Below are 23028 nucleotides of genomic sequence, written 5' to 3'. Positions count from 1 at the left end.
AGGAGAAGAAATAAAGAAGAGAAAAAAAACCCCAATGTTGTAATCAGATTTTAAGAGATTACAATAAATAGTCTTGTACTCTTGCTTAGTTCTTAGTCTTATTTTGTTAGGTTTAAGAGCTACCATTTATTTTGGATGATATGGAAGAAGGGGAACAAGAATCCAAGTAGGCTAGAGACAAGTACGATGCCTGAACTGTGTTAGAAAAGCAAGCTCCCTTTCCAGATTAAAGATGTTTTTTCCAGATGATACAAATAGCAGATTGTTGTTGATTACCAGTAAGTGTGATGAGAGAGAAGATCCTTGGAAATTGGCCCCAGATCACCTGGAAAATTCAGTAACCAATGAGATGAAACCAGATTCTCTGGAGACATTTAAACTTTTTACTCCCACTGTAGAACAAAGACTAATGACAGTCATCCCATCAAAGAGTTTTCTGTCTGTTTTTATAAGAAAGAGAAAGGAATTAGTGGCTAAGTAAAAAACAGATTACAGAACGTCAAAAATGAGCTGTGTTGAAACAAAGCCTAGAACTTCTCACAGCAAAGCTGCTTAAATGGGAAAGAAGTTCTGCTTTTGCTGACTCTGAGCTCCCAGGGGGACTTTGTCGTTAGCATCCCGTGTATTGGTGGTATTTGGCTTTCTAGCTGGGTCAGTTTGGAATCCTGATCTCTTCCTCCTCACCTCAAGCAGCAGCTGCTTAGACTTCTTTAAGATAGCTCTCAGGGAAAAAACCCCACAACAATACAGCAAAACCAAACAAACCCCCAAAATCACTTGAAAAAGCCCCATAAAAGCAAACATGTCTCCTGGGCACAAAGTACACCAGCAGCCCTGGTGATTCAGTCTGGACTGTCTAGTGTTGGTCAACAGCAGGCAGAGAGCAGGAGAATAGAAGACCATAGTTTAGACTAACACAGCAAATCTAGTGCTGTAATTGTAGTGTTATCACAGTGCCAGGAAAAAGTACATTATTAACGTCCCTTTGAAAAGAGCACCTTCTATTCCAAGGCTAATGTATGAATAAGCATAGGTAAATCATTACTTCTGTGCAAGGAATTGAGCCTGGCTAATGAGGAAATGTGTGAAGCTGGTAGTGTTTGCCAAATACAGGCTGTTCATGGAATTGGTTGTTTAATGAGAGTAATAGCACAGCTGCATCAACGTGAGAAAACACAGCATGTCACGTTTGCTGGTTTAACTAAGAAAAATATGGTCTGATGTTACCTGGGGAGGTGTACAGAAGTCAAAATGAAGACAAAGAAGGGGAAATCACTTTGGCATTACGTAGCCTAAGCAAAGGAATCAGTTTCTGTTAGCAGAATGCCACCTAGGTTTGATAACGAATATTCAGTGGAAAGGTATGCTCATTATTCATCTGAAATGGATTTTTAGACATCTGCTGGGTGGCATCAGGACAGAGATTTTTCTATTCTTCTTGTCCCAAATCTGATAGTATCGATATATCTGAAAATATAATTTCTTCATGTGTTTATAGTAAGAGCTATTCCTACAAGTTATGCCACCTTACCACCTTTTTTGATTGAAAGTGCCTGTTTCAATAAAACCATAACTTCTGTATTTTATCACTTTATTTACTCGTTGTAGGGTTGAGGACTTTTGAATTTGAGTCCACATGGATACATATTTTGTTTTATCATTTGGCTTAAGTAATGTATATCTGTGAACTGTATCTCTTTCCTTGAATTATCATTTTCTGACACAAAAGATATTTTGCTAGGGTGTTTTTGACCAGCTACTGTCAGTGTTTTCTATAGCTATTAAGAATGCATCTCCCAGTCTTACCTTAGGGAGGGACTATTTTCGAGGGTGACTGAAGAGCTTGCTAAAGTCAGCTTCATTGGAACTGTGTGGCTGCAACAGCTCTGAATATGAAACTGTCACCAACTAGGAAAACCAGTAATGTTTAAAATACATTCCTCAGTTATATTGCCAGTTTGAAGTCTCACTCCTGAAGAAAAAAAATTGCAGATTGTTTCCCTGATTAATTTTACTGTTAGGTTTATTTCTGGAAGATTTATTCTGTTAGAAACAAAAATATTTGGAACAATCTGTCTTATCCAAAATGTTTCACTTCCTGCGTGATCTGATTTTAATACAAAATCAGAAATTTTAAGTTCTATAATGAGTATGTCCTGATATAACAGATTAAATGTTAAGGCACTGTGAGACAGCAATGTTGTTGTAATTTCTTCTTGTGTGAATCAGAGACAGTTTTCCTGATGTTGTTGATTTACACATATGAAACTCTGAGATTTGATTGATCTTTGCAGAATTTAGGCATCTGGGGATTTGAAGTGAGCGACAGCATATGGAAGCTGATCTCTGGAAAGCTTTTACAGAATGAGCTTTGATTTCGTTTTTCTCCTGACTTCAATCATTAACTGCTTTTGTGAAATATGGGCATTAAGATGTTGTGAACCTTTGCAATCAGCAGAGAATATATTTTATATATGTATGGTCATCCATGTTCAAATAGTATATAATTTCAGAGCATGGGAAAAAGCTGCAGTGGAGATCTCTATGTAGTTAAGTTGGCTGTTTATCCATTTATTTCACTGTGTCAGGATTTTTACTCTGGGGGCTTCAAAGCAATTGAAATGCCTTGGTAATCTGTGATCAGTTAATATACTTCAGTTAGGTTATTGTGTATGAAATACAATGGTATTTTCAATTGACTGAAGGGCCATCAACCAAAGCAGAAAGGAAAGAAAGAAGTTTCGTTCTTCCATCTTTTCACAAGCCACTAATACATCATAATGACTTTTCATAAACAATATCTTATTTTCTTGCCTGTTGAGCAAAGGGTGTTATTTCCTTTCACAAACATGTGTGGGAAGAAATTGGGGAAAATGGCTAGTTACACTGTTTAGCTATGACTGACAAATCACAAATGTCATCAGAGAGTTGTTTGTGCCAGACTTTCCATTTGTTTCCACTGATGCAACATACACTTGTATGTACTGGTAGATATAACCTAGAATGTTTTGTGCGCTGCAATAAAAGGTGACCATATTTTAATCATTTGAGAAAGGAGGGATTTTCCACTTATTTGTGATGCTATGTCCTAGAGTGTGCTGCTCTCAAAAGCAGCCTCTCAATTAATTCCAAATGACTTCAGACTAGACCTTTTCCTTGCTCTAGCTCAAGAGTATCCCTTCTGGAGAGCCATGTGTTTTGAAAGCAATTGGAAAATTTGTTTAAACAAAAGATCTCATACTATCTTGTGAGAAAATATGTCTCTTAGCAGAGTAATAGGCAATCATCAGTCTGCTTTTCTGTGTTATTTCTTCTTACCTGAAGCTGGGTAATCATCATCATTTTCTCTCATTTCCTCAACAGATATAAGAATAGTTTTTTATTTTTAAGAAATCAACTGATCTGTGAATAATGTCATTGATTTAAATCTAAAGACTGTTACAGTGTGATTAAGGACTGCTAAATTTTACTGTCTTTAAAAAATTATTATTATTATGGAATATTGTGCAAGAATAGAGTATTTGAGAGAATTAGTTTAATTTATTTTGACTTCATAAATAAATCATATGATCACACTTGAGAAGTCCAATATTGTGTATTCTCAATACATCAACCAGTATTTTATTTCATAGAATCATCAGCCTGATAATGCAATAACATTTATTATTCCTTTTATTGTTCTCTATGGTCTTAATACTTTATTAAAATTTTATTAAAAATAATGAAATTACAAGAATAAAGCATTTTGGAGGACACAATGTCTAGCCAAATATTGCAAGTTATATATGAAAACTAGGGAGAGATTCCTTGATTTTGTGTTTGTGTTATTTTGAGTACTATGAAACATAAACTGCTAGTGTTCAGAGAATAGAGGATTTACAGTGTAAATGTGTAGGGAAAATCTACATGTTACAGCACTCTAGCAATATCTGGTATCAGTGCAAAATAATTTCCATGTAACAGCTGTGTGTGACTACACCAGTTCTTACTGCTTGTTGAATCCAAGTAGATCCTGACTTGTGCAGAAGGAAGAGAGAATTTATGGGAGCCTGTGCTTGTAAACAAAGTCAATGACAGGAGTCAATGACAGGCCACATAAACCCAAATAAATGAAAATGCAGAACAGCTACTGAAGACACATGTATTACAGATGCTCAATAAAACTTAACCCACAGTTTTAGGTGAAAAGGCTGCAGATTTACAGGTAAAACCTGAAGAAAATAAGGTGGACTACTTTCCACAAAGAGAATGTTTTCTTTTTGGCTCTTCTCATGGGGCCGTTTTCATGAGAGACTTTAGGCAGGACTCCTTCCTCGGCTGCACAGGGGAGAGGAAGTTGTGGGTCAAGATAAGGACGGGGAGAGATCACTCATCAGTTACTGCCAGGGCAAAATCAGACTTGACTTGGGGAAATTAGTTTAATTTATTACTAATCAAATCAGAGTAGGATAATGATAAGTATAACCAAATCTTAAAACCTTCCCTGCTCCTTCCTCTTGGGCTTAACCACTCTTGAATTCCTTGCCTCTTCCCCTCCTTCTGACCCTTGCAAAGGGAGTAAATATCTGAAATGTGAAATTTTGAAAGGATCTTTGAAAGGATCTTTTAGATCTTAAGGATCTAAAGGATCTTTAGATCTTAGACTTTTGAAATACAGATTTTAGGCTTAAAGCCTTTAATACGCAAAAGAATTGTAGGAGTCAAAATGCTGAAAATGTGAAGGCTCATCGAATGCTCTGCTCTTTAGGGAATTCACATTTCCAAATTAGCTGCAGGTCAATATTTGCATTGGTTATGAATTGGTTAGAGTTGATCCTGTGGATGTGTGTACAGACAGCTTTTCATTAGCTCCGCTCAGCCTCTCAGCCTGTCCTGGGTAAGCTGGCCATGTTCCAACAGCAAGGTGGCTGTGTTAGCCTCGTGCTGTGCTTGAGCAAATATTTTCTGCTCCTCGGCAGGGTGCTTCAGCTGAGGCAGAGCACTGCTAGGGCTGCCCTGCGATTTCTGGGGCTGGTGGCTTGTGATCTGCCTACCACAGACAGTCCTGAGGAGCTGTGCAAAGCTCCCCTGAGGTATCCAGGGTCAGGAATCTGCAAGCTGAGTGGGGAGCTTTGTGAGGCAGCAGTTCTCAGTATTTTTAGACTGATCACTTCTGCTGTCTACCTTCTTCGCTGCAAAGGCTAGGTCTCCCAGTTCCATCCACACTCACATTTGCCCCATCCCACCACGCTCCCTCCAGGCTTTGGTGGCCCCCATGCAGCAACGGGGAGCTGCAACTTGCTTAACTGCTTTCTTCAGTTTGTGCTAGAAAAGTCAAGGCAATAGAGACTGATCATGCTTTGGTTTCAAAATATCACCTTCAACATTATTTTTCTATTTTCTTTACTACCATATCAAGGAAAAATCAGGTAGGTGCAGTGAAGAAAATGGAAGCTAAACAGATACTTTATTGTGCACAGAAATGTGAATAATCACTACATCTGACTGTTCCTTCTCGTACTATGTTCTATTTATAGTTAAATTAAAGGCATTTTAATGTTTTCATTTGCTTTTCATTTCTTGATGGGTTGTAAAATAAGTTCTTTGTGGAAAATGACCTCCTTAACCTGAAGCTACTAAACCAGGCCAATGCATTCTTCCCAAATTCATTAACACAGTGTGTAAGAGACTCCACAAGGAGACTGTCTTTTACTGATACCTCTCAGTTATGCTACTTACAGCAGGTTGTGGATGAAAGGTCTCCTAATGATGTGGTGGATTATGTTGACCACACTAAAAGAAATTCAACCTTCTTAAGAAATACAGAGAAAATATAATTTTAAATGATACTTGCAGTTCTCACTAAAATCAGCTTGATATATTTAAAATTACTTCAGTGAGAGGTAGAATGGGTCTTTCTTATTATATCTAACTTAAAAATTATTGGACTGGGAAAAGAAGAAATTTCTTCTCCTCATGTTCTGAAAATTTATACTGCACCGGGGACCAGAATTGATTAATCCCAATATCAAATTCTAATGATAGAGTCTTTTATCAAAGCTGCAAAAGTACTTGATATATGGAGTAATAAAAATCAAAGCAAAGTAAAAATACCAACAGAGGACTCCAGTTCTCCTCAGCTTCCTTGGTGTGGTGCTGGCAGGAATTTCGAGCAGATTTATATACTTAAGATGAATTAGGGAAAGAGTGGGATTCTCTAAGTCCTAAAGGTGAAAAATTTTGCAAGCTAGCTAGTGCATGGGCTAAGAGATCTTTTAATCATGGTAATTTTAAAATACTCAGGTTGGTGGTGAAATGTCGTATCTCCTAATGGTTGCTATATATATCTGTTCTCATGGATCAAAGGGGAATGCTGCTTCTGCTGCTCCTTGCCTACTGTTTTCATGAATAAACATATGCACTTATTTAACCATTTCACTGCTTTTTGCTAAGAACCAATTTCCACAAAGAAACAAGTGAGCCTGAATCTGAGAAAGAAAAGCACTTAGCAAGAAATATCACATAAATAAGAGTACTTCCTGCTAGTAGGTCATCTCAGGCAGCTGGCATAGATCTTGTTCAAAGAAGCTCTTGTTAGGAGGTGAAGACTACTAGTGGAAGGATTAGGTAAAGACTGATTCATGCACCTGCACAAATCTTGGGTTGAAGACAGTAGGAACTAATCCAGAAAGTAAAAACACTGTGGAAAATGGCAACATCTCCACTACCTTCTGTGTACTGGCACAATCCTCCATAATTTTGCTTGGTTGAGATTGACAGGAATAAATAAAAAATACCTGTCTTTAACAAACTGACAGATATGATTTGTCAGTTATAAAGACTTTCACAGGCATGAGATAATCAGAGATTTGATTATATCAATATATATATGTAGCATTTATTTTTAACCAGATGTTTAACAAAAATTAATTGGAAATTAAACTCTTTCATAGAGAATATTAAATATGGGAAATTTCCCTAACAGTTTGATTGATCTGTTGTAATTAAACTGTGGTGGGATCATAAGTACAAAAATGCATTTTGCTTTGGTTGAAATGTGAAATTAATGCAAGCGTGTCACTTGGAGCATGGTTATTGCTACCGCCACTTTCACAGTTCACAGATCTTCAGCTTGTTGCCCAGAGTGGCTGTGGATGCCCCATCCCTGGAATTCTTCAAGGCCAGGCTGGATAGGGCCCTAAATAGGTTGGTATAGAGGAAGATGTCCTTGCCTGTGGTGGGGGTGGTGGTGGGGGGTATGAGTGGGTTGGAACTTGATCTTTACTGCCCCTTCCAGCCTAAGCTGTTCTAGGATTCTCTGATTCTAAACAAATGAGCATGTCTCTGAAAATTGTTTCCACTCCTCTGCTCTGCAGAGGAGACTTTTTTAACACTGATACTGCACATTTTTAACTCTGAGTTGTTGGAGTAAGATGGGCAGCTGAATATCTGCACAGAGTATCCTGGCTTTTAAGAAGGTAGCAGAGACGTATTGTTGAAATGTAAAACTCCAGCATGATAATCAAGGTGTATGCAACCTGAAAGCAATCTTAAGGGATGAAATAGATTTTGCAGTAAAATGGAAACCACAAAATCATAGACTATCTTGTGTTGAAAGGGACCCATAAAGTTCCTCAAGTCCTACTCCCTGCTTCTCACAGGACTACCTAAAACTAAACCATATGGCCAAGACCATTTGTCCAGATGCTCATTGGCTGATAGGTGTTCTGGGTAAAATGTTTTCTGGATGCTGTCAGGGTACTGCAGGGGCCAGGACCCCCTGAGTGCCGGGAGCTTTGGGAGTCTGCAGGGTGGAGGGGCAGCACATGGCAGCCGGGACGTGTCCCAGGCACCCAGACTGGGAATGTGGGGCAGCCCCGCATCAGCACTGGCATCTCCCTGGGGTTGGGGATGGGGAAAGACTAATAGTGGGCTGGAACTTGGGCCCTTGGATGGGCCCGTGGCCTGGGACGGCAGGGCAGGGCTGTGAGAGCATTGCTGAGGCAGGACTGACAGCCCAAGGGGCTGATGTGGGGTTCAGGGCCCTGGGCAGGGCCAGGAGTGTCCTGGGAGACTGGACAGGGACTGTCAGGCCAGTGGTGCCTTTGGGACTCACACAGGTCATGTTTAAGTACATGAAGATATTTATTCATGGAAAAAACATGCAGTCTGTTCTCGGTGTGTTGATGTTCAAAGGGATTTTGAAATTCTCTTGGGAACACGGCTTAGTTGCTTCTTGTGGCATCACCCATGCCATGTTCTGCCTATCTGCAGTGTTGAGTTCACCCACTCATCTGCTTGAGACCATCTGTAAGGGAAGCTGACCAAGAAGCACATAGGGTTGAATTCTGACTCTTTGCTGTCTTGTGAAGACAGATGTTTCTTTGAAGGAATCCTTTTCCTATTGCTTTTATTCCACAGGGCTAGATTTATCTTGGACTTATCCAAGTAGCAGTCAGGAGTACCTTCTTAAAAGCAATTTCTGTGTCTTGAAGCAGGAAAAGATAAACTGTAAATCGTCGTGACCTTTTTCAAGTGGAATCCACTGTTGCCTTTTCTTTTATCTAGTTGGTTTGGCAGACTGATGTGTTAAGGATAGAGTCATCTCCTTTACCTCTTCCCCTTTCCCCCTTCACATGTCCTTACAGGTTTTGATATGTCATGCATACCTATGCTTGTGGAGCAGATCCTATCTAACCCTAACTTGTTTGCTTTTAATCTGCCTCGCTTACTCTTTTCATAGCAAGAAATTATTTTAGAGGTCCAAGTTTAAAACTGAAAGATATTAATGTTTCTCTCATTATCACTTTCTCTCTCTTTTACGCTATAGAAAGTGAATGTATTCCCACCAAAATTTTGGATTTCTTAAAGGTACAATATTTTTGCTGGCAATCTGGGTTTATGAGGTATCTATGACATACAGAAAATGTTATATTTGGTCACTTTGCTCTGAAGACTGTTGCATGTTATGAAACACTCCAGGGTTTGCTATAAATAACGAGAAATTTTTAACAGTCATTTTGCTGCTGTGTGGAATAATATTCTTTTGACAAAGCAGTGAGCTGGAAATACAAACTTGTAAGCAAATGCTGAGAGTTACAATATCAGAAGAAGCCAAGCACATCCTGAGTTATGCTGAGCAAACCTTATCTAGTTTATTCAATTGTATCAGGCATCGATTGAAAAGTTATTTTTCATTTCTGTGGACATGGTATGTATTTCTCTTAGGTTGCTTTTAAAATAAAACATGGGTGTATTTTGTTGTTTTTGTCTACAGAAAAAATAGCAAATCAGGGTTTGATTAGAATATGATTTTTTTCTTATTTTCATGAATCTTTCTCCACAGCTAGCTCTGCTGGCTGTGGCTCTGACTTACCCCACTCTACAAGCAGAACAGGAGTACTGGGGAGGTTTTAATAGCTGTTTCTTTTTCTGTCTTAGGGGTCAAAGTCATGCTTTACCTATCTGGTGGTCAGCCAGCCACAGAGCAGCACTGATTTTACAGGATTACCAAGTCTTCTTTTTATTGAATTGAGGTTTGGAGCATTTAAAATAGAAATTTGTCAGAACAATGGAGAACTCATATTTCCCTAATGTACTTAACATATTGGCATTTAGATATCTTTCAATGCACAGCAGTACATTCACTCCTATGAATTAAGTTTATTACCTCTGATAGGAGGTAAACTTAACCAGTACAGGCATGTATGTCCAAGCCTTGTGCTCCCTTCACAACAGAGAAATGTAAGTATGTCTACACATGGGGCATGACTCATTTGACCATGACTTAGATGTCTCACATATCTAGATCATACAACTTTTATTCCAGAAGCACCTGTTTCTGTTGTTGCCTGTAGAAAGAGTAGTAAACTGACTGAAGCAATGAATTCCACACTGACACTACATTAATTATCCCAGAAATAACTTGTGTAGTTTTTGTTTGAATGCAAAATGATACCCTACTACGTCTCCTCTTCCTGTTTCCACCTAAATTTCTGTTAAGCTACTGGTTCATTCCTCTGCTTTCCAGACAGATTGATCACCTTTGACAGGTCTCACATATCAAATCCATAATCCAACTCCTCACCATAATCCAACTCCTCACCAATGATGTTTCCTTTCTCATTCTACCTATGAATACAAGAATATCCCATATTAAACTCTTTTTTTTTCCCAATTTGAACCTTTTACTTTTTGTTCATCTCATAGAATGAGGTTGGAAGGAACCTCTGGAGGTCATCTGGTTCAACCTTCTGCTCAAGCAGAGTCACCTAGAGTCAGTTTCCCAGGGCCACATCCATGTGGCTTTTGAGTATCTTCAAGGATGGAAACTCCACAATCTCTGCAGGTGACCTGTAGCACTGCTTGGTCGCCCTATATAAAACAAGTGTTCTCTGATGTCCAGAGGGAGCCTCTTTTGGGTAGGTTATGTCTATGGCCTCTGGTCCTAGGCGCCACTGGGAAGAGTCTTGCTCTGTCATCCCTGATCCCTTCAAGTGCTTATGTACATGGCTAAGATCATCCTGAGCCTTCTCATCTCCAGGTTAAACATAGTCCCAGCTCTCTCAGCCTTTCTTCATAGGGAAGAATGTCCCAGTTTCCTATCATCTTTGTTGACATTTTCTGGATGCTCTCTAGCATGTCCCTGTGTCTCCTGTGCTGTGGATCCCAGAACTGGACCCGGTACTCCAGGTGTGGCCTCACCAGTTCTGAGCAGAAGGGAAGGATCATTTCCCTCTACCAGCTGCAACACTCCTCCTTCCAGAGCCTTGAGTACTTCTAGCCTTTGATGGATCATGTTCAGTTTGGCATCCACCAGGATCACCAGGGCCTTTCCTTCAAAGCTTTTGCCACAGGATTTGTGTTTGACCTCTTTACATTGGCACAAAGTATTTTTTTCATATGCCCATACTCAGATTTTTCTTCTTTGAGGTAAACCATCAAATGTTTTCAAATTTTTTGTAGGTCATATTTTTAGACCTTTCATTGCCTTCATTGCTTTTCACCAGACTCTCCAATCGATCCACCTCTTTGTTATACTTTAAAAGGAACAGATTTGCCCTTCTGGGTCTGAAAATTGGTGGTCACAGTATAAGGATTACTTCCGGTGTTTTGCAAGCTGTATTTTTTGTTTACATAGTCCTGTATAGTGTTTTCTTTCTAAATGACAGCATGATATGTTGGCTTACATTCATTTGTTCCACTCTGGGCACTCTGGGCCATCTTAGAAACAGTTAGCCTGGCTGTACTTTTTGCATTTGATTATTTCTATCTAAACATATTTATTGCCCTTATTTTGAATTCTAGTTGTAGCCCATTTTTCCAATTTAAGAGATTTATTTTTTCAATTCCAGTTTTGTCCATCATACTTTCAGCCCTTCTAGATGCGTCATGGAAACATAGCAAGAAAATCATTGCGTGTCTTTCTGCAAGTGTACTGTTGCCTTGTCCAGTGTTCAAAAAATCCTCTAAGCCTCTAACTCCTCAAATGTTATGAAATACCTTGCTGTAAATGTTCCTGAGACACTGCCATGTATCCTATAGGACATTCAGAGAAGTCCAGTTGTTTTAAAATTTAGGTTAGCAGCTGGACCTCCTTTCTGAAAGTCACCCTATAATCTTTGTACCTGGAAGTGATGATGGTGATGGTGTTCAGGTTCAAGCTGATTTTGCCCCAGTCTTTCCATCCTCTAAATAACTATGAGCCTGATAAGGAAGCAGCTTTGTTTTCTCTTACTGAATTTGCCCATTGTATGAAATCAAGCATGGATGTGCAACTGTGTATGAACGTGTGGCCTAGCACTGTAAGTGTCTTAACCTAATCCCAATAAATAAAACTAAAAAAAGGGATGACTATAATCACAGTTTGGGAGGGCTTATGCACTGATCAAAATCAAAGGAGCAGCTCCATTGAAATTTGTGGATTGCAGAGGCTGCAGAAAAGGTCTGGCCAATTAGAAGGAAAATCCTTTTTAACCCCCCAGTTGTTTCTCAGGGATACCATCCTGTATTTCCTTAATCTTTTTGAGGAGATGTGTATACCTTCTCTCAGTCACTATTCCAAAACACACATCTTTGTACGAAGTGATATCCTCCCTCAGTGCAACCAGTGAAGCTTTTCCCTGTGCTTTTCCTTAAAGATTAGGCAGTGGATTTGGTATTTGATTCATAAGCTTTTTGGTCCTAGGGTGGCTTGGATCCAGAGTATGCAGAGGTTGTGCAGAGGGCTGGATATTGTGTACCTAATGAAGTAGCTGGTGGTGCACTGCTCAGTAGGAGACTCTCCATGTTCCCGAAAAGTAGCTTTAGAATCTGTCAGTATTTCTGAGCAGGGTCTTTGGGGAGAGAGGCTGAAAGAGTTCCTTGGAATCAGGAACTGTTTGCTCCCTTTCTTTCAGTGATAGGCTTTTTGTTTTTCATCCCAGAGCTACTTAGGCTGCGCTGTAATTTCACTGCAACATAAGAGTGTTAAATATGATATATATAATTGCTCTTTTCAAAACATTCTCTTGCACCACTGTAAATCAGGAGAATGTCCTCTGAAAATGGTAGCATTATTCTTATTTTATTCAGTGAGAATATAATTAAAGAGACAGGAAGACAATGAAATGTAGCAATAAAGAAATACAACTGATGACAGAAATATTTCTATCTTTCCTTGCTTACAAGAAGGATGGATGATGCCATCCTGCTTGCCTGTAGGCTTATGGTCCAGGTGTAAAGCTGCCCAGCTTTGGGGAGGTGCCTGGATGTGTGACTTACTATGGCAAGCTTCAGGCAAACCTGATACCCTGTAACATCAGCTATATTTTTAGATAAAAAGAAGAATATAAAAAGCATGAAAAATCAAAGAAAAGAGATGGAGGTCATGCTGGATCACAAGTGCAGACTGAAGTCTGCTAGAAAGTGTCTGAATCATCAATGAAACTTCTCAGGAAAGGAAAGGGCTTTGCAAAAGCTGGTTAGAGTGATGCAGTCTTAACTCTTCTCTACTGTTGTTCTCTACAAGGCCTTAGTGTTTTGCCCCAGGAAAGCTGGGGCAGATTTTTTTCTGCTGTCCTATTCCCTGGTTTGGCAACTTGAAGAGACTGGCGGGCCATTTTCTAAAACATCCATCAGTCATCCATCCATCAAGAGGAAGCAGGATGACAAAATCACTAATGCAACATGAAAGAATTGATGGGAAACATCAACAATTCCTTCTAAGCAGAACACGTGATAATTTAAGGGATAAAGCTGAAATATCACTGAACCTTTGACAGTTTTAGGAAGCTAATCAGTTGTGTACGGAGAATATCTTTGCAAAAATTTCTCAAAATGCTCTGGAAACACTCAACCTTGTTGAAGCAAGGGGCAGATCACTTGGTTATTATTAGTCAGGCATTTTACAGGATGGTCTGTCTTATTGCTTTTCACACATAAGTCTCAAAGTGTGTTACAGGGTGGTCAATAGTATTGTTCCTGCTGCACTGAAAGGCCACATAAGAAGTCAGGATTGATAATTTGCCTGGAATTACCTAGAAGCAGAGCAGAGGATTCCATAGTGCCTGTTTAGTACATTATTTACACGGTCAATGTTTCCTGAGAAAAGTCCACCTGGGGAAGGTTGACACAATATATTAACGCAGACAGTGATCACATCAAAGAGTTTAACACCTCAAATTGACAGAGGCGAAGTGGGAGCACAGGGGGATGCATTGATTTTCTTCTAGTCTCACAGCAGGTTAACAGGAGAAACACACCTCCAAGCCAGGTGCTTTGCCTTGCTGACATGCAGCTGAACACCAAGCTAGGCTGGCTCAGCCCGGGTCTGTGGTCACACTCTTTCCTCCTGAGCTGAAAACACCCTGTTTTCACCTGGAGATGGAAGAGGCAAGTGATAATATGAGATACTTTTATTTTGCACAAGAGTGAAGTTCTACAAACAGAAAACTCTCTGGCACAGGGGAGCAAAATAGGAAGAGAATTTAGAAATGCTGTACCATGTATTTCATATTCGGCAGCTTGTGCTTCGGAGTTAAAACAATTTTGCATGTGCCCTTTTGAAAGCATGAGGCTGCATGCATGAAGAAAGCATCCTATTTCCCAGGGAGCCATGTTTCAAAAGTAGAAAAAGAACACTTAGCCATGGAGCATTAAATCAGCTCATGTAGTTAGCTGACAAGCTTTCTCACAGAGATGAATGTCTCAGAGTGAAGCTGAGGAAGCAAGGCTTAGGAATGTAAATATTAGTAGGTGTGCAGGAACATAAATTAGAAAATTTGACAATTTTAATGATTTGCATTTATTATTTTCACTTGCTGAGTTCCCTGGCTGACATCAGAAGCTGAATGTTAGGTTGCTAGCAGGGAAGGCAGAGGGCAGTAGGGACAGGATAGTCTCAATTACCATGTTGCCGTAGAGCTTCCAATGACAGCATTATGTTAAAAAAATATTATGTAAACCTTATGTAAAAACAACTGATAGAAAGAGGTACTTCCTAAAATCTCCCCCAGACATGGAAGTACCATGTAGGATTACCTGTTACCTCAGCAGGAGCTTTCAGACCACTGGACACTTAAATTTAATCATTACTACAGACAACTCTGGATTCCCTGATGGAGGTTTTTCTATTTTGCTTGGTAGGATTATGGATGGAAGGAGGATTAAATGATAAGTGAATCATGTGATAGCAAGCGAATGCCTACATGATGAAAGAAATGGTGACTGGAGGAGGCCTTTTCATTTCAAGATATTATGTGGAATAGAGAACACAGATACAAGGCATTATGGTGCCTAACACTGCTTAGATGCATAGGGTTTGTGTGTTGTGCCTGTATTGACTGAGAGATCATCAGGGTAAGGTCTGTGGGTATTTTAGATCACCTAGTACAGTATTGCCCTGGTCTCTGCGCAGTCTTGGAATGGAAAAATCACTGGGGTTGTTTTTCATGAAAGAGACTGTGGCAAGCTGTATTTACAAAGAGTTACAGTTTGTCTGATTTAATTTAGGTTTCAATGTCCATTTCAGTCTGGCAGTTTTGTGCTTGACTGCCATCATGGAGCAAGAGGTAACAATCCACAGCCTCAGTGATATCCACCCTTGGACAATGCTCAAAACACCTAGACATCTAACAGGCAAATGCAAAAGCTATAAACCAGTGTGATGAACCACCTGATGCTCCTTCCCTTCTGTACTTTCTGCCATCCCACAAATACAAATTGGATGAAGCTCTGTTACCAAGAAATCTGCAGATTCTAATTGAGTGTCAGCCTTCAACTCTGCTGCATGTATGAGAAGGAAAATGGGAAACAGGAGGACTAGTACGATATTTCCATGCCATTTGTTATTTTATAGAGCTGTTTTTCACATCTATTTTTATTTGATTCCTCTATAAAATGGCCACAATTGACTTGTATTAGGTATTTTGCTGAAAAAGAACAGAAGGCACTTAATTTCACTAACCTGCTTTCAGACGGTTGCAATTTCTCTTCACTTATTTGCTTTTTGTAATTTATAGCTAAGTAACAGAGAAAGAACAACTCTGAAATTTGCTTGTAAGTCCAGTTACATTCCAGGAGCATTATTTAGATGGCAGTCTGAGAATACATATTATTGCTTTCTTATTTAATTGGGTACAAACAAAATCCAACATCTGATTTGGGGATACTTTTGTGTCAGTTTAGGTTATTTTCTGACTCAATTTGTTGAGCAGACTGTGAGTCTCATTACTTGAGTAGGTGAGTGCAAGAGGCTTCTGTATAAAAGGCCACAGTTAATTGTTTTAGCTGAAAAGATGGAGAAAGTAGAATGAGGATCCAGATCTGTAAGCTGATTTTTTCCCCTTGTCTAAACTCTTTCTTTTTGTTTTACAGGTGATGGAAATTAAAGGACAAATGATTCATGTGCCAGAATCAAATTCTATATTGTTTCTGGGCTCCCCCTGTGTGGACAAGCTGGATGAGCTGATGGGTCGAGGCCTCCATCTTTCAGACATACCTATCCATGATGCTACTCGTGATGTCATATTGGTTGGGGAGCAAGCAAAGGCACAGGATGGCTTGAAAAAACGAATGGATAAGCTGAAGGCAACGCTAGAATGTACACACCAAGCCCTGGAAGAGGAGAAAAAGAAGACAGTAGATCTCCTTATTTCTATTTTCCCTGAAGAGGTGGCTCAGCAGTTGTGGCAGGGGCAGCAGGTTCAGGCCAGGAAGTTTGATGATGTCACGATGCTCTTCTCAGACATTGTTGGCTTCACTGCCATCTGTGCTCAGTGCACGCCCATGCAGGTCATCAGCATGCTCAACGAGCTCTACACGCGCTTCGACCACCAGTGTGGATTCCTTGACATCTACAAGGTAACTGCTCGAGTCCTAACCTAGCAAAAGATAACTGAAATGACGGCAGAAAAAAATCCAAGTAGTTTTCTTCCTAAATTGCAGAAAAATATGGAGGCAATATTTTTGTTTTATGTGTAAAAAAACCCAGATCTGAAATACGACCATTGAAACTCAAATGCTTCAATATGAAACTGTCATTATGGTACTCCCATGGGAATTTAGGCCTCATATTCCCGTTTTCTTATAGAAATACACATCTCCTGTATTATAGCCTGGTTTCTTTTAGATGACACAGCATTCAGCCACAGCATTCTAGCAATGAAGAAGTGCGCAGTGATGAATCTCAACCCAGGCTTCAGTGCCTGGGAGGCACTCACTTTCAACTTGAATGGTTTAGGGTTTAGGCATTTCTCTTTCCATTGAAAGAACTAAAATTTTCCATAAGGAGCAGAGTATTCACTAAAAGAAGTTATTATAAGGAACTTCAACTTCCACTGAAAAACAGGAAGAGGACAGCAGATGTCTATGCATAGTAAAAGTAATGAATGGGACATGGCGCTGGTGTGCCATGCTCCAAAGGAAACGTCACACATGTTGGTCCCATTAGAGAACTCATCTTCAGTTCTCTTAAATGGATTTGGTGTCCAGTATGTATTTGAGAGAAAAAAAAAAGGGGAGGTAGAATTTAATAAATGCACTGAAGATATTAGCAGTGTAATTATCCTGTGAAACCTACAGACTGTTTTGTATATGGAATGCCTTTAATTTTGTGATAGAAGAAATAGAGCAAGTCTCTTTTTATATGGTAATGCACTAGAGAAAAGAATAAAATTATATATTGACCGTATTACATGTCTGAGGTTTGCAAACTAACAGTTTTCAAACTATTTAATATAGAATTTGTTGATAGGCTGTAGAGAAAAAGGTCTCAAAAATGTCCTGCTCCTTTCATTTCTAGCCTTTAATGCACTTTAAAAGGAATTGAAAAATAATTACTACCCATCTAAATAATAATCATGGCTGAAAAGCTACAGCATGTACCGCAGATAGAACTGAAAATGGTATAGCTAAAGGTTGGTAGGGCAGTTTACCAAAGTAAACAAGTACACTGTAAAGAAGTTTTGGGCTCCTGGTTAGGGGTTTGTTTTCCTAATGCTCAGAAGCCAAAGGCCATCTTGGGACATGAATGCAGTGGAAGGTACCAGCCCTAATTTGAAAACTGTTGTGGTGGTGCTCTCAGAAAAGATGGTGAGTGATCTCAGTTTGCGTTAATGTTGCTGCACTGGATTGTGACCCAGCTCTGAGAACAGGACTTGAGGAACTTTTAACCCAGTCACGAGGATACCTAGTGACCCTGCTTCACATGCTGTGTGTTCACATGGCTGTACTCACTGTGTTCCCAGGTGACTAATTTCAGCTGTTTTGAAGCATTCAGAATATCCTTTGTTGAAAATTATGGTTGCATGGGAATAGGATATAAAGTATGTAAAACTCTGGTCTGACTGCAAAGAAGGTTGATTGAGTCCTGTGAGAACATTTAGAAGGAATATTTATGAATAGGAATGATCACCACTACAACAATTATGATTTTATAAGTTATAGTCAGGTAGTGAATTTTAGATACTTAACCACCACTACTTGCACCCAGGCCACCTCAAAGATATATTTGTGTAACTAGGCTACAGAAATTTATCATGAGACCTAAATACATAAATTTTTAAATTTGCTTGTTTTTAAGCAGCATGGCAAGAATAATTTGCAAAGATTATTTGGTGGACGCATCTGACTACCAAATTCTCCATTTTGTAACAGAAAATTAAGTAAAATACAATAAATAAATTCCATGCTGTAAATTATTTACCCAGCTTTACTGTTACAGAATTTTGTATTCAGAACTTCACTGCTTCTAATGTGGCAATGAACGTAATATTTTCATTTGTCTCATGCTGTTCATCCAGGGATGTTCATAGAGAAGTATGGCACAGAAAGAACAAAGATCCTCACATTTAACTAATCAGACACAGAGAGTAAGCATAGTAAACTCTTGGAGACAAACTGAAAATGCTTGGAGAGAGCTGAAGGGTGATGAGTTAGACTTTGAAATTTCTTGGAAATCAAAGTAAGTAGCTATAACTGATGAGGTAGGGAAAGCTTATCCAATGGATGGAGGCACAGGTAAGAATGACAAAGACAGACGATGGACTCGGAAGATGAATTTCACAGCAGCATTTTAAACGAATAGCAACGATGACAGATTACATTTGTCCAGGCTGAGGGAGAACATTGCCGTAATTGAGATGCACGGTGCTATGAGCCTGAGTGACAGTTTTAGCAATCTAGAAGAATCTTTGTTTTAGAGAGTGAAATTTGGGAAAGAATCTGCTGACATATAGCCTTGGTGAAAAGATTAGGAGGGACATGTTCGTGATAATCACAGAAGAAAAAGGAGGTGAAAGAACCAAGACCTGGTGATGCATTTGGAAACTGGGGCTGCTGACTAGCAGAGCTAATTATATTTGGCTTGAAGTTGAGGAGTGGGAGAAAAAGTCAAGCAGGGAGTGCAGTTCAGGTCAGTGTAGCTGCAGATGCTTGGCAAGCTGGTGTTTGTGAACATGCAAGTAAAAGCATGGACTCCAGGAGCAGAAGTCATGGGAGAGATATCTCAGTACATTTTGAAAACTGTGGCTTTGGGTAAAATATGTACTTGTTGGCCTGTTTTGATCTGTTTTTCTCTGCCTCTGAGTTCCTGTTGTTTATCAGCCAAGTACTGGGAAATGATGCTTCAGTTAGGCCATCTCTATATCAAATAAGCTATTTAGATATGCTGCAGCCATGTCTTCCGGCATTTAAACTTAACCCTGCAGTCTGAAATCTTCCCTGCTTAAGATTCCCACAGCTTCTGTTTCTCCTTCATGTAATATGTATTTGACATTGGCTCATTTACAATATTTATTTCTTGTTGAGTCCTTCTGTCTTTGTAGGCCTGTTTTCTCAGCTCTTTTCCCCTCAGTTTCCTTTCTGAAACATTTCCCTTTTGCACCCTTTAACTGTGTAAAGGCAGCATTTATTGTGCATGTTTTTTTGGCTGTGTGGCTGGGTAGTGTCAAGCCAAACAGAGCAGAACCAGGCCTGATCCTGTAGATGTTAGTTTCTTTGTCCTTTCTCTAAACAGGGCAGAATTTGTCCTTGAAGACATTGCAGATTTTCTCTGATGCTATACTTCACTTTCTCTGAAGTCCTAAGTCCCACTTTCCTTGTCTAAGCAGAGTCCTAAATGTTTTTTGAAAATGAACTGTGGTCAGCTGCCAGAATTTCTTTGGTATACATCCTTATCATAAACATTTTAATTGAAAGTTTATTGATTATTTATATAAGACAATATAATTACATACATTGATTTTACAGTCAGAATCCACAACTTCGTTGTGTGGATTCTTGCTTTCTTTTTGGTTTGGCTAAACTGACACTCTCTCTGAGTGGTACCACATGTGGCTTCCATGGGCTTTTATTCCTGGCTACATGATACACTTAGTATGTTATATCTTTATTTTCTGATTGTATATGCCTAACACTGTATACAGCCTTAACATTTTCTCGTTGTAAAGACCCAAGACTAAAAAATGATAGGAAATCTGGACTTTCCTGCAATCATTCAAGACTGATACTCACCAGTTTTGAAAAATGTTTATATTTAAGTTGTGATATAATGCTTTTAGGAACGTATTTTTAAACTCCCATTTTCTAAGAATATCACTTTGCATTTCTGTACTGGTAGTTTATTTTACAGAAATCTGTATTCATTTTACAGAAAATACCAGTACATTCTCAGTGCCATGACTGTCCCCTCTTGAGAACTAATACATCTTGTACTCAAATACAAGTATTTGTACATATTTGTACTTGAATAAATGTTCTCAACCTTACTATCAGTGCTATAATGACTAAAGAATACTTCAATAAGTGGGGTCATGAGCTTCAGATTATTCTGAAGTTTTCCAGGCTTTATGTTTCATAAGTTAAAAAACATAGTCTCTGAGTTTTCATGTAAAATCTCTGGCTGCTATTTTTGCCCTCTTTCCATCCAGTTTTAACCTTTTAGGTTCTGTGCAAATACATGGCCATTCTGAGAAGTTTTGAAATTCTAAGCTTCAGCTTAGGCATTTGCAAAATGCAGGAAATGGAATTAAGATATATAAAATGATAGTGATACTCTTACATGAGTAATACAGAACACATAAAATATTACAAGATACCTTTTTTAAAAAAATGGAATGGTGCAGTTCTGAGGATTACCAGTGCACTAGGTGTTGCTTCTTCCCGATAGCTTAAAGTCAGTTGGTTTTGGATGTCTAATAGATTAAAATGGGCAATAGAAAAAAGTGTCCATAGCCCAGAAGCTTGTTCTCTCTGCAATGCACCCTGTCTGGTAGAGCTGCCTTTAGCACACTGCTCTGTTTGGGTCCCACCACAGAGGATTCCTGAACCTTCTTGCTCCTGTCTTTGAGCTGGCTATGACACTTTCTCCTCCTTGAAGTCTTTGCCTGTGCCTGGACTTGCTGGCACACTGGCATGTCGCACTCCACTATGAAGTTAGAGCAAAGCTGGGGCAGCTCTCTCTTGGGGGAACTCAAGTGTTCTGGGTTAAGAGGGAAAAAAAAAAACATAGGAAAAAAAAAAGAAACACAAAATGTTCCACAGATTTTCTCTGCAGATCTGGTGTAACACCACCCAAGAACTCAAGAATATTTTAAGACTTCCCATTACTTTAAGCATATATTTTTCTCCAGCCTTGTGGACGATTTACACTTTCTGTCTTCAGGGAGATCTGCAAATGAAGCAAACAGACACTCAGGCTCCAGAAGAGTTATTCTTCGCTTCATAAACATACAGCCCTGCACAAAGCACTAAAACATCTGTGCATGTTCTCCTGCGATACATCACCCAAGAATCCTCTAAAGAGCCTAGGACTTCTGTTTATGTATACAACTACTTCTCTACTTCTTCAGTAATACCATACTTGTATATAATTCCTTCCTTTTTTTCTTTTTTTTTTTTGGTCTCTCTCCTTTCACTTTTCTCTCATCTGGAATGCACACATTTGTTTCTAACTGCCTTGGTCCATTTCTCTCAAGTTGCATGGGAGCCTCAGAGTCTGTGTCCAGCTTACAGGTCCTGTGAGCACTTTCCAAGTCCTCAGTTTATAGGTGAAGCCTGGCTATAAGCTTTAACTTGAAGAGGACCAAGAAGGGTGTCCTCCCTGCCCCAAACTGAGGAGCAAGCCCACATACTGTGGCCAGACAGGAACCATGGCTAAGGGCATTCCTCTTGCAGCACACAGATGCTATGTCCCTGATGCTGTGTTCTTTGTTTTATTCTGTCCAGTTTTTCTACCTTCTAAATTTTAGTACCTCTGAAGGACTGGAGAAAATTAATTTCACTTTCCATCTGCTTTGGCTCTTTTAATTTTTAAGCAGTCTGGCTGGACTTTCATGTACCAAGATGCAACATTTTCATTCATGCAAATAGCATTCATAATTGTAACTTAATTTATTAAATTATTTAAATGAACATGGAGGATACTTAAGTAAGTTTATAGAAACTAGATGACATAGGAATTTCAGGACACATAAATTAAAGCCTGTATAACCTTGAGGAGGATGTTCTGGTTCACTAGGGGGTAACCTATGGCAAATTAAGACCACACTTACATTGGGAGAAGGACAATCACATTAAACTGAAATGTGTGTCTTGGGTCATACATTATTATTTTAATATTTTCTTATTTTGTTAAACAGTTCTGCACTTTGATATTGCAATAGGCAGAATGTCAGCCAGGAAGTTTTCTGTTCATCAGAGATAATTGGTCTGATTTTTGCAGTTTCATATTTGCCTACAGAAGAGAGGAATCATTTATACACTATGGATTTTGTATTCCATGGCTGTTATGTGCAAACCTGATGCTGGTGTCATATAGACTGCAAGTCTTCTGGCATGACTCTTTTAACTACTGAAAAGAAAACCCTCTTTTAAGATACTAGGTAGTAATTCTACATGGCAAATATTGTTTGCCTTTTTTCTTCTGTAAAGGAAGTAGCACTCTGAATTACAGTGTAGATGAAAGAGTTTCTCCATATATTGCATACTGAAAGATCTGTGCTTAAGACTGCTAAGTAGGTGCTTTAGAAAAGTTCAAACACAGCTCTTCCTGCAAAATGCTCCTGAACTTGCCAGTATGTAACATCATTAAATTCACTAAAAATAAGATGCCCTCAGGCCTGGTAAGAGCAATTGCTTCTTAATTAGGCTCCTGGGAAAGGAGCTTGGTTTTATAGGAAGTCACTTCTTTTGAAAAATGAGCTTTACAAGAAGAACAGGGTTCTGAACTTCATAGGTGGACGCCTGTAATCCCTCCCTTCTCACATGGGATGAGTTTTCCTGAAATATTTCCAAAAGCAGAATGTCATGTCATAAAAGTGTTGCAAAGTTACCTTGAAACTTGAGCACAAGATTTCACTGCCTGGGAATTGATTTTGAAAACATTAGAGACAGAAGCTAAGAGAGTGAAACACTGAGTAAAAACTGAAGGACATTCTTTGAAAACAAGTGCGTTCTCAGATCCTATCTTGAAAACTTTATAATTCTTTCAAAAGCAGAAAGTTTTTTATAATATAGCAGAGATTTGGAAATCTATAAAAAGTGCTTTATGCTGACTGATATTGTTAAGCT

The 23028-nt window shown here is 39.1% G+C and overlaps 1 protein-coding gene across 1 annotated transcript in view; it reads left to right on the top strand.

Moving 5' to 3' along the window:
* GUCY1A2 (guanylate cyclase 1 soluble subunit alpha 2) overlaps window positions 1–23028 on the top strand; it is a 137786-nt gene that overhangs the window by 60111 nt on the left and 54647 nt on the right. The window contains exon 5 of the mRNA XM_038129976.1: window positions 15835–16320. Coding sequence (XP_037985904.1) covers window positions 15835–16320 — 486 coding nt within the window. The remainder of the gene's footprint in view (window positions 1–15834; window positions 16321–23028) is intronic.

Source organism: Motacilla alba, chromosome 1 (assembly GCF_015832195.1).
Source record: "Motacilla alba alba isolate MOTALB_02 chromosome 1, Motacilla_alba_V1.0_pri, whole genome shotgun sequence".
Classification (NCBI taxonomy): domain Eukaryota; kingdom Metazoa; phylum Chordata; class Aves; order Passeriformes; family Motacillidae; genus Motacilla; species Motacilla alba.
The sequence above is the reverse complement of the archived record's forward strand: the minus strand, read 5'-3'. Positions and strand labels throughout refer to the sequence as shown.